Source organism: Xyrauchen texanus, chromosome 10, assembly GCF_025860055.1.
Source record: "Xyrauchen texanus isolate HMW12.3.18 chromosome 10, RBS_HiC_50CHRs, whole genome shotgun sequence".
NCBI classification, from domain to species: Eukaryota; Metazoa; Chordata; class Actinopteri; order Cypriniformes; family Catostomidae; genus Xyrauchen; species Xyrauchen texanus.
The window spans coordinates 16,231,707-16,244,492 of NC_068285.1; the positions used below are offsets into that span (position 1 = coordinate 16,231,707).

The 12,786-nt window shown below is 41.6% G+C and overlaps 1 protein-coding gene across 3 annotated transcripts in view; it reads left to right on the forward strand.

Annotated features, from left to right (window-relative positions):
* Positions 1–273: 273 nt before the first annotated feature.
* The window catches only part of LOC127650673 (uncharacterized), a 50,556-nt gene continuing 38,043 nt past the window's right edge, over positions 274–12,786 (forward strand). For all 3 annotated transcript variants that reach the window (XM_052136257.1, XM_052136256.1, XM_052136258.1), the window contains exon 1: positions 274–420. In XM_052136257.1, coding sequence (XP_051992217.1) covers positions 393–420 — 28 coding nt within the window. In that variant the 5' untranslated portion in view covers positions 274–392. The remainder of the gene's footprint in view (positions 421–12,786) is intronic.

The following is a 12,786-nucleotide window of genomic DNA, read 5'->3' on the forward strand; positions in this document are numbered from 1 at the left end:
TGATATTTTCAATGTCAAGGTCAGCTATGTGATACCATTACCCATAGTTTTGATAACAATGGCTTGCATGATGGCAGAAGTGGCCAGTAAACAGATTTCGCACACACAATTGCACCGTTTTAAAGACACACTGACTTAGTGACTGACTAACTCTGATATCTCTCTGATGAGAGTATCTGGAGTGGGGGGGGGGGGGGGGGGGTTAGTGAGGCAAGGAGGAAGGGAGGGTGGATGACGGCGGCACACACACACTTGCACGCAGCCTTACGGAGATAGGAGGACAGAGAATCAGAGAAGCGGAGAAGAGGAAGAAGAGTGAGAAAGAGAAGGAGAGAATGTCTGCTGAGAGGGTGGCTCTTCCTTGTTCACAAACCGGCCCTCATTGAGACATCATGGGCTGTATCGGCTCCCGGACCATCAGTAAGACCCCCTTCATTTGATTTCCTTTATTTTACAGGTTGAAAGGAAAGGAGCCAAGAGTAGGGGAGCTATAGACGATGCTCACACACATCCCCCCTCTCGGGGAAAATGTGTGTTTCTATGGAAACCTTTTGGTTAAAGGCCGTTTGTCCTCCAGGCTTTGACAGTGATTTGGCATACTACTTGCGGGAAGCCGGGAAAGAGGTGGCGGCTTTTGCATGCTGTGTGCATTTACAACATAGTGTCTGGAACGGATGTCCACATATGCATCCAAATGCATGCAGTAGGTGTAGGTCTGTTGACACAAAAAAGAATGGAATCTTTAGACATGAAGTGGATGTTTATGATGAGTGCGCATGTGGTCTAGAATTTGGAGAGAGAATATCTTTGCATGCATTGTCTCAAAGTCCCGCCATATCTGACACCATGCTAAGGTCATGGCAGGAGCTGTTTGTGTGAAAATAGCAGCAGTTCACAGGTCTGTGCACGCAGTGTGTGTGAGCCAGTGTGCGCACACTCCCTTGCATGCGTGCATGTATTACTTTAATTACTGGAGTAAACTGAAGAGGGTGTTTTTCAAAATAAGTAAAATATTACAAATATTTTATGGACCACACTAATGCTCAGATGTGTCATGAGGCTGGCGGATGCGCATCATATGTAGGTCAAATTCTGCAAAGTCAACGGTGCCGGCGGGCACTCAAAGTGTTCGGTAACTTGTGTGGCTCTCATCTGTTCCCACCAAACGTGGTGGATATGCTTTAACACAATGAGCAGCAACCGCTGATGACAAATTGCATGTGTTTTGGCACAACATATAGCAGGCTGCCTTCTTTGGAGAGAGGATTTAAAATTGTTCCTCTTTAATGTTTTTTAGCATTTTGAATGATCTGTATAAACTAGTAAGACAGCCATTTCACCAGGGTGCAGTATCAAAACAAACAGTGATAGCTTGTGGAGCCTGTGATAAATAAATAAATGCTGCTGTGTTTGACCTTTGATTGTCATTGAGCTATAACGCCACATAAACAGTGATACCCTGTGCAGAAAACTGAGATATATTTCCCTTAAAAGCTATTGAGACATGTCAGCAGAAAGTTAAAGTGGTATATATTGGCTAATTAGGGAAGCCCATATATCCTCCTGAAAGAACAAATTCACCTCAGAAATTAACGGCATTGAATTATTTTAGAATGAAAAGACAAATATATTTAAGCTGTTAGGCTGAAACTGGTGGGATACCTGATATGTGCTTTGTAGGGGAGCGTGGATGACATATTTAGTGTGTTTGGCTATAAATAGAGTCTAATCTGACCGAAGAGGAGAGGAGAGAGGACAAGATGCATGCTAATAATATGGGTCAAAAGCCTCGTATGGGCCTGCACTAGTTCACCCCTTTATTAAGACTGAAGGAAACCCTTTTTAGGCAGGATGAAGACATTTATGCTATGTTGTTATGTTGCACTGATGCTCATAATGGCTTCATCCAAATCCAATGCCCTGATATCGATTGTTTTTATTCTTGACTGGTCACACAAAGAGAATTGTTGCAATTTCCAGAAACAGGAACATTCATAGATAGACCTACTACATTGATCATCGCAACAAAGCCTTTACAAATATCAAATGCTGATGTATAAATACATACAGTATATTGTATTTGATTATACTTGCAAGGTCATGTATCTTGCATTGTCAAAGTCTACTACAAGTGTCTGGGTATGTGTGCTCTTTAAGAGTCCTTCACACCCTTTAGAAGTAATTATGCAGCTATCAGTCCTCTTACAGAATTGTATTATTTCTTTATTTAATGAATCAACCCCAGCCTTTAAAGGGCACTTCTAAAATACCTGAATCTGGAGACAGCTTGTAAAGGGTTATTGCAATGAACTAATCCAAGTATTAAAACAGAAATACCCACTTGCAGCTTGGTAACTGGGCATAAAATTACACTTCACTGGCTTTCCTCATTAAAGTTGTTATGTAAGCCAGGCTATCAGTCAGCATATCCACTGGTAATGTTTTCGATGATTATAAACTTCTGTACTTCACTAATCAATGAGGGTAATTCTATGGCTGTAGAGCACTAAACACATAGACATTAATTGGTAACTTCTGAAAGTCGCTCTGATTTGTGGGTCTCCTCTAGCAATGTTATTGGTGAGGATGTATCATTGTCATTGCACTCTGCCCGCAGTTTAGCTGGGATATGTGAAAAAAAGAATTTCACTGTATATGTGCAAAAGAAAATGTATGTATAATGTGTGACCATAAAAAGGCTTATATTCTTCTGTCCTATTCTATTCTATTGTGGCCTAATAATAAATGATATGACAGGGCAAGTACACAGGTTGCAGGTTTAATCCCATGTAGGAGCATCTCAGGAGTGTGAACTTATTTTTTACTGCAATTTCACTTTTAATCTAGCGGAGCACTATTCTTCTCTACAATTGAAATTCAACATTATGCCACTTCTAATATGGTTGGCTCCTTGAACATAAATTACTGTTTTTATTTTTTTCAATTTGTCAATTGTTCTGAAAGAAAGTGTGTGCTAAACGAATTAAGTTAAATGAATATTTAATGTATAGCATGTCCATTTACTTTGTATTTATATGAATGTGTAAAGGAAAGAGTATATAGGTCTTGTGACTGGTCACCATTTCTAAAAATAGTTTTTAATCAAATTTACCTTCACTAGTTCATTTAAATGGTTGTGTGACCAATAAAAAAAAAAATAATGGAATACAAATATTCCATTTAGTCTCTCGAATAAAAATGGCATAGGCAATTATAAAGGCAATTAAAATAGTTTTATGATTACAAATCACAGAATGACATGTCTACTACCAAAAGTATTTAAAGTCAACTATCCAAATGCAAATGTACATTTGAGTGTGCATTTATTTGTCACAGGACTTTTTGTGAGTAATTTTGTGTGGGTGTGTTTGGAAGGGCATCAGTTGGATGGCTCTTGGCATGAATACCAGTGTTTGCACTGGGTCGCTCTCTGTACATGTTTGTTCTGTTCGGAGCTATTGTGTTACTCAGGGATGCCTCTTCATATTGATTTAATTTCAAGCTCTGAAAGAGGGACAGATGAGCTGACATAAAGATGGTCTCGTTCTACCTTTCTCACACATACATACTGAACACATTCAATCAAATGCTTCCCTCTGAGCCCGGACTGACGGCGAGCACCCAGGGAGGGGAACCTCCAAAAGCTAGCCCCTCACCTTTTAGAATGCTAGAAACACCCCTGGAAAGAGACAAGATGAATCACAGAAAAATAAGGAGAGATAGAGAGAGAGGCACTGCAAAAGAATGAGTCAGACAAGAGAAGGGAAGGAGGGAGGGATGGAGAGAAAGAGGGTGATGGAGGCACAGGGAGTGACAGATTAAAAGTTCTCAAATGTCTTCTAGTGAATATTTACCTTTAATCCCCTTTCATCATGTGGTGTCTTTATGGAAAACCGATGCATGCTCTTGCTCTCTCTCTCTCGTCTTGCAGCCGGCAGTGCAGTAGCAGGGTTTTTTTTGCTTCTACAGTCCCCATTTTCCTTATAAATTAAATAAACTTTATTTTTGATTGGTAGACTTCTGTCTTTGTGTCCTTTATGTTGCATCCCTAGAGCCAGGGTTGTAACATAATGGGAGCTCGTCCAATTTGGTTGGTAAAAAGCATTTGTTTCTTTTGATATTTTAGGGACTGTTTTTGTTTATTCCCTTTGATTCAGATCATTTGGTGAGTATGGTTGTTTGAGTATTTTTTGAATATATGCATGAGTTTTCCTGGTTAGGAAGGGTGAGAGTTCCAGCTGGGTTGCTTACTCAATCCTTCCATCGGTTCACTCTTTTGTTATTTTTCCTTTTTTGTTTTCGAGGTTATTCTGGGTGGAGACTTGTTCTCTGTCGGGGGTAAGCATTTCAGAACTGTGACCATTGATAAATTGGTTCACAGTTGCTGAGTTTTTGCTTTTAAAGTCGCCTCGTGCCCGGTACACCTCAGAAGATAGATAGGAGTTAGAAGTGTTAGGCAGGTATCCGGGTGTATCTCATGTGTTTTGTGTTGTGTTTGAGCTCAGCAACCATGCTCACTTTTTTGATGGAAGTAAAAGAGGAATACTTAAGTTAGGTGAGTTAAACAATTTTTTTTTTTTGAGGTACTGTAGTGTTTATTTGGTCCATTATCCATACTTTAGTGTGTTAGCAGTGTTTGTGTGAAGTTCCTTTGTGGACCTTAGTGTAGACTAATACCCAGTATTGCCAGTATTGCTTGGGGTGAGTAATCTTCTGTGCTTGGGTTAGTTCTACTTCCAGTTAAAGCTTTAAAAGCTTTGTTTGAGAGCATTTTTGCTGCTTTTGTCTTTTTCTTTTTTTTTTAAGCCTGTGTCGGCTGAACTTCTGTGTAGGAAGTAGTGTTACTAAAGTGTAGTTAGTGTTGAGTTTAGTAATGACTTCTTTAGAAGACTTCCTAAAGGAACCTTCAGAAGAGTTACTTGAGGTTTTTACAAAGGATCAACTTTTGCAGTTGTCCTCTCATTATGATATTCCCATCACAAGTAGTGAGAAGCGACTGAAGGATAGTGTGAAGGAAATCATTAGAAGTGTTTTGGTTGACAATGGTGTCTTAAAAGTTAAGCAGGTTTCCCCACAATCCGTGACTGCTCCTTTGTCTGAAGCTGCAATTTAGCTTAGGCTCAGAGAGCTAGCTTTCCAGGAGAAACAGCTAGAGGTTAATGCGAAACTAAAAGAGAAACAAATGCATCTTGAACATGAACGGTCTCTTAAAGAGTTGGAATTAAAAGCTGCTACTTTAACTCCAAGAGGTGATGTTTCTCCATTTGATGTTGGTAGACACATTAAGTTAGTTCCTCCTTTTTCAGAGAAGGATGTTGACCGATATTTTTCTCATTTTGAACGGGTGGCAACCACATCAAAGTGGCCTAGGACTGTGTGGACTTTGCTTTTACAAAGTATCTTGGTGGGTAAAGCTCAGGAAGCTTATTCCGCTCTAAGCCTTGAGAAGAGTGCTAATTATGATGAGGTTAAAGCAGCTATATTGAAAGCATATGAGCTGGTTCCTGAAGCTTACCGCCAGCGTTTTGAAGTGGTACCAAATTTGCTCACGACACTTATGTTGAGTTTGCAAAACAGAAAGAGAATCTGTTTGATCGGTGGTCTATGTCTCAGAAGGTGGAAAGTAAGGAACATCTTAGACAACTAATTTTGCTTGAGGAATTTAAAAACTGTCTGCCTGATGTAGTGTCTGTTTATTTGAATGAGCAGAAGGCAGTGACCTTAGAACAAGCTGCAATCTTGGCAGATGAGTTTGTCTTAACCCATAAGGTACATTTTGGTGACAAACAAGCTGAGTTTCTGGAGCAGAGTAAGCACGATAGGTCTCGGTTTGTAAAGTCTGTGCCCTTTGCCTCATCACCTGCCAATAAAATGACTAATGATGGTTTGATTTCAGAAAGGGCTTGTTTTTATTGTAAGACACCAGGCCATCTTATCGCAGATTGTCCTGTTCTAAGTAAGAAACAGAAATCCGCAAAGACTGTAGCATTTGTAAGTCCTGTGCCAAGCCTTCCTCTGGCATCTTCAGTTGCTGATGCTTCATGCAAGGAAGCTGAGTTAGCTGGCTCATCATCGTTTTTGATGGACGGTTTTGTGTATCTGTCTTCTGACCCTGAACATAGTCAAGCTATCAAGATCTGGAGAGATACAGGAGCTTTTCAATCTGTGATTTTACGTGATGTCTTGCCCTTCAATGAAAAGTCAGCTCAAGGTTCAGAGGTAATTGTTAAAGGTTTTGGTGGAGGATTTCTGTCTATGCCTTTACATAGCATTAATCTCCAATCAGATTTAATCTCTGGGGATGTTGTTGTTGCACTTTGTTCCCAGATTCCCATAAATGGTGTATCCTTTATTCTAGGGAATGATTTAGCTGGTGGGAAAGTGCTAGCTGTCCCTGAAGTAAGCTCTACTGTCCTTAAGTCAGATGGTCCAGATGAGCTTGAATTGGCATTTCCAGAAACTTTTCCTGTTTGTGTAACTACTCGTGCCATGTCAGCTAAGAGGCAAGCTGAAGACAAATCTTCCAGCTGTCAATCGGTGATGCCACTTTATGATACTTTCATGGCCCAAGGTGACATGAACTTGTTAGGGAGTGGAAAGATGTTGCCATCTCGTGAACAGTTAATACTTGAGCAAAAACAAGATCCCACCTTGTCACCCATGTTTGAAGATTTAGTGTCTGAAGAAGTACTATCAAATGCTGCTTCTGGCTATTTTGTTGGTGATGGTGTTTTGATGAGAAAGTGGACAGATCCAAAAATACCATGTGACGATAACTGGAGTAGTGTGTTTCAAGTGGTGGTTCCAGAAATTTATCGATCGGACATATTGAATCTCGCCCATGATCATCGTCTGTCTGGCCACTTGGGGGTCAGGAAAACTTTGGATCGTGTGTTAAGGCATTTTTTCTGGCCTGGGGTGAGGTCCGATGTGGCTCAGTATTGTAGATCATGTCATGTTTGTCAGGTTGTAGGCAAACCTAACCAGTCTGTTCCTGCAGCTCCATTACATCCTATTCCTGCCATTGGAGAGCCATTTGAACATGTGTTGATTGATTGTGTTGGACCTCTTCCCCATACCAAGTCAGGTAATCAATATCTTCTCACAGTTATGTGTGGCGCCACAAGGTTTCCTGAAGCTGTTCCTTTGCGCAAGGTTACAGCATCTGCCATTTCCAAAGCCCTTATTAAGTTTTTCACAGTGTTTGGACTACCAAGAGTTGTTCAGTCTGATCAAGGGTCTAATTTTATGTCTCGCCTTTTCTCCCAGGTGTTAAAGCAGTTGTCTATTCAGCATAACATTTCATCTGCGTATCATCCAGAGTCCCAAGGTGCACTTGAGAGATTCCATCAAACTCTCAAGACTATGCTGAAGACTTACTGCAAAGAGTTTGAGAGAGACTGGGATGATGGCGTTCCATTACTCCTCTTCGCAGTTAGAGAGGTGGTTCAGGAGTCCCTTGGTTTCAGTCCAGCTGAACTTGTGTTTGGCCACACTGTGAGGGGGCCCTTGAAATTGGTAAAGGATAAATGGTTAGATGTTGAACATTCTACTCCTACTAACCTCTTGGACTATGTGTCTAACTTTCGTTGTAGGCTTAGTAGAGCCTGTGAACTGGCCAAAGAAAATTTGAAAGCAGCTCAGGAGAAGATGAAGACTTGGTATGATCGAAAGGCTAAACATCGTGTGTTTTGTTCAGGAGACCAAGTGCTGGTGCTCTTACCAATACTGGGTTCTGCGTTGCAGGCTCAATATAGTGGTCCGTATGTTGTTGATCGGAACGTTGGTGAGTGTAATTACTTGGTTAAGACTCCAGATCGTAAAAGGAAAACCCGAATGTGCCATGTGAATTTACTTAAGCCTTACTTTGACTGTAACCAAACTGCGTCTACAGAGGTCAAGGTCTTGGCTGCCCTGAATGCTCCATCTACTGAGACAGGAGAAGGAAGTGTTGCTGTCTCTGAGTTTGCTAAGAGTAGATTGCCAAATTCTAAAATTCTGGCTGATTTAGACATTCATTTGTCGTATCTAAATCTTTCTGAGTGCTCTGATGTTATTCAGTTAATTGGTCAAAATTTGGCCTTGTTTTCTGATGTTCCATCTTGTACCAATGTGCTAGAGCATGACATTGATGTAGGCCAAGCTAACCCCATTAAGCAGCACCCATACAGGGTGAATCCTGTTAAACGCCAGCTTTTGCGCAAAGAGGTAGAGTATATGTTAGAACATAACATAGCTGAACCGACTTTTAGTGCTTGGAGTTCACCATGTTTACTAGTTGAGAAGCATGATGGTTCGTTTCGGTTTTGTACCGATTTTCGTAAGGTAAATGCTATCACTAAGCCTGACTCCTATCCTCTTCCACGGCTAGATGATTGTATTGACCAAGTTGGTTCTGCATCTTTTGTTTCAAAGTTAGATCTTTTAAAAGGCTACTGGCAGGTTCCACTTAGCCAGCGAGCCCGTGAGATCTCTGCTTTAGTGACGCCGGATAACTTCTGCCATTATAACGTTATGGCATTTGGAATGCGAAATGCACCTGCCACTTTCCAGCGTCTGGTGAATAAGGTGTTGGAAGGAGTTGCAGGATGTGAGGCTTACCTGGATGATTTGGTTATTTATAGTTCTACCTGGTCTCAACATTTGGCCCAGCTTGGGGATGTGTTCAAACGGTTAAAGGCTGCAAATTTGACCCTGAACCTCTCCAAGTGTGAGTTTGGGCAGGCCACAGTAACTTATTTGGGCAAAGTTGTTGGCCATGGTCATGTGTCTCCAATAGGAGCAAAAGTGGAGGCCATTGTGAACTTTGCTGTACCATCATCTCGGCGGGAACTAAAACATTTCTTGAGTATGGCAGGATATTATAGGAGTTTTTGCAAAAATTTTGCCACTGTTGCTACACCTTTAACTAACCTGCTTAGTCCCAAGGTTCTTTTTGTTTGGACTGAGTTATGTCAGGTGGCTTTTGACAATCTGAAGGCATTGTTGAGCAGTTTTCCTATTTTGCTGCCCCTGATTTTAACAGACCTTTTAAGCTAGCTGTGGATGCTAGTGATTTTGGTGTGGGTGCGGTTCTTCTTCAAGATGATTCAGTGGGAGTTGAGCATCCTGTGTGCTATTTTTCAAAGAAATTTGATATCCATCAGAAGCACTATTCTACAATTGAAAAGGAAGCTTTGGCCCTTATTCTTGCTCTGAAACATTTTGATGTGTATGTTCCATCCAGTGTTTCACTTACTGTGTACACTGATCATAATCCCCTAGTGTTCCTCCACAGCATGAGAAACACTAACCAGCGCTTAATGCGATGGAGCCTGTTTTTGCAGGGATATGACCTTACAGTCTGCCACATTCGTGGGAAGGATAATGTTTTGGCGGATGCTTTGTCAAGGTCGTAAGTCCTTGTGTTTGCTTATTTCATGTACTTGTTGACTTTGCCATAGGTTATTCTATGGCAATGTTTTAACGGTGGGAGTGTTATGTGTCTGAGTGTTCTAATTTGTATGTCATTGCAGTTTCCCTGGTAGATCACCTGCAATCAACCGTTTAATTGGTGTCACCTGATGGGATCTACTTTAAATCCAGGATGCATGCTCTTGCTCTCTCTCTCGTCTTGCAGCCGGCATTGCAGTAGCAGGGTTTTTTTGCTTCTACAGTCCCCATTTTCCTTATAAATTAAATAAACTTTATTTTTGATTGGTAGACTTCTGTCTTTGTGTCCTTTATGTTGCATCCCTAGAGCCAGGATTGTAACAGTCTGCTTCACGGATGGAGTTGAAAAGGTAATTCCACCAATGCGGTATGATGAAACTAAAAGTCCGAGAAAGTTTTTGTGGCCTCTTTGTGTTGGTACAACAAGGCGACTTTCCTTAGCTGACCGCAGGCTTCTAGAGGGTGTGTAGCCCAAGCCGAAATGATTTTAGGTATGTTGGAGCAGACCCAGTGACTGTTCTGTATGCCACCTTGAATTAGATACGTGCATCAACCGGCAGCCAGTGGAAAAAGACAAGGAGTGTTGTAACATGTGCTCTCTTTGATTCATTAAAGACCAGACATGCTGTTGCATTCTGGATAATTAGCAGAGGTCTAATTGCACATGCAGGAAGGCCTGCAATGAGAGCATCACAGTAGTCCATTCTAGTTATGACAAGTGACTGAACAAGCAGTTGTGTGGCATGTTCAGATCTTCCTGATGTTGTAGAGTGTAAATCTACATGATCTTGCATTCTTTGAGATATGGTCCGTGAAACTTAGTTTGTTATCAATGGTTACCCCTAGATTTCTGACAGTTTTTGAAGGCGTTACTGTAGTTGGACCCAGCTGCATGGTGATGTTGTGTTCGACAGCAGGGTTGGCTGGAAAGACCAGGAGTTCGGTTTTGGCTGGATTGAGTTGCAGGTAGTGTTCCTTCATCCAGGCTGAGATTCGAGCAGTCACGGTGGTGTCGTTGGACTGGAAAAACAAGTAGAGTTGTGTGTCATCGGTGTAGCAGTGGTATGAGAAACCATGTGCCTGAATGTAACAGAAATAAGTAACCATTATTAGCGACAAAATGCAGTTTTACATAGTTCCTCAGTAGCACAGTGGTGGCTCAGCCTGATCTCACATAATATTTTTCTTTAGCTGAAATCAGTATACGTTTTTGAAAACGTATAATTTGAAAACACTGCCTCCAGAGGCTGTTGTGGTAAGTGTTTTAGAGGATATAAACAAGTGAAATCCATTTATATCCAGGAGAGGTCGCCAGAAGCCAGTTGTAAAAATAATTGTTTTCAGTTTAACAGGGTGCAAAACAGTGAAGAGAAATGTTTATTTAATTTAATCTACCCTCCAACCAAAATCCAAATCTAACCATAACCATTAGTAGAGACAAAATGCAATGTTAGGGATAAAAATGCAACCTCCTTATCACGCTTGTGATTGTTTATACAAACGTGATTACTTCCTCATTTGAATGGGGATTGAACGGTGGTCTCCCATGCAACTGACACAACACACTAACAGTCGTGCCACAAGGGAAAGTAATTATTGTTGAGCCGTTCCAAATATGTTCGATGAGAGATCGGCATGTCAGTGAGTTGGCATACTGTTGCCGATGCTAGGGTAACTGAACTTTCAGAAACAGCATGCCGACTTCCCATGTGATCATGTTGGGTGGCTCCGGAACACAGAAGTGGGGTGGTCATGATGGGTTCTTATACATTTTCAGCATGACACAGTTTTTTAAGGTATTGTAAATATGCACATTTAAAGTATAAAATTGTTATGTTATATGAATGCTTAATGACATAAATGCTGAGACATGAAATAAAAAACATCAAATACGCAGGTTTGGATTATCAACCGTGCTAATGTGGCCAGTGCCCAGGGGCCCTTGACTGCACGGGGGTCTGGCCTTTAAGGTTGTGTGATCCAATTTGGTCGATCCCCCTGCTCGAAAACCCATCAAAAACATTTGAAGGGGGGCCCTTGCAAATCATAATCTGTCCCTGCAAGTGCGGCTGGTATTAAATTCAAATTAAAAGTGTATTTATTTATGTATAACTAAATCAGCTTTGGTTATTCTCAAATCAATCTGAATAACATTCAGGTTTTGTCAAGTACGTACTTTGAATATTAAATAAATGAATAACCTTAAATTAATATACATTTTTCTATTCAACTTTTCACTCAAATGATGCTGTTAATATCATTTCAGCGATGACAACACTTTGGAAAGATTAAGGATTTTAATGTGAGTATGACATATTTATAGGTAATTAGTTTTGGCGGACTAGATCTACTATACTGCTGCTGCAGAGCAAGTACTGAGACATGCTACGGTTAGAAAATACATAGACATACTGAGTTAAGCATGTGCACATGTTGCTGCAGCTGCACAATTATACAAAACACAAGACATGCTCCCTTCCTGGATCATGACCTTGTCGTGACAGAAAAGCTTGCGTGATCTAGGGATCTTCAGAGCTTTAGCGTCAGGAGCAGCATGCTCCTGGTAGGATCTCCCATTGCAAACAAGTCTGGAGTGAAGATCCAGACTAACACAAAAAAATAAACATCCCAACAACCCCAGTGGAAGATGGTAAAAAGAGAACGTTTACTCTTCCTGGAAGAGGGTCACCGGGACCTGTGGGGTAGTGTTCCTAGGCGAGCGCTTGGTGGCCGGACAGCCCATATAACTCGGCCGGGCTCAGCCCAAAAAGGCAATGTGGGGGGCCATGTGGGCCCGCCACCCGCAAGGTCCAACATGGGGGTCAGGTGCAATGCCTTTTAGACAGCAGGAAGGGAAGGGGGGTGTGATGGCAGGTCCCTTGTGGCAGAAACTGGCTCTTGGCACGTGGAACATAAATTCACTCTAGGGAAAGGATCTTGAGCTGGTGTGGGAGGTTGGGAGATAACAACAACATATAGTTGGGCTCACCTCCACTCACAGTGTTGGCTCTGGAACCCAACTCCTCAATAAGGTGTGGTCCCTCTCCTGCTCAGGATTTGCACAGGGAGAGAGGTGCCAGGCAGGTGTGGGGATACTCACAATTCCATGGCTTGCTGCCTCACAGTTATAGTTTGACCCAGGAGACGAGAGAGTCGCCTCAATGTAACTTAAAGTGAAAAGGATGCCTCCAGTATGCGCTGGAATGGTTTGCAGTCAGATGTGAAGCATTTGGTATGAGGATCAGCACCTCCAAGTCTGAGTCCACGGTGCTGTCATGGAAATGAATGACATGCCCCCTTCAAGTAAGGGGAGAAAATTTACCCCAGGTGGAGGAGTCTAAGTATTGTGGGGTC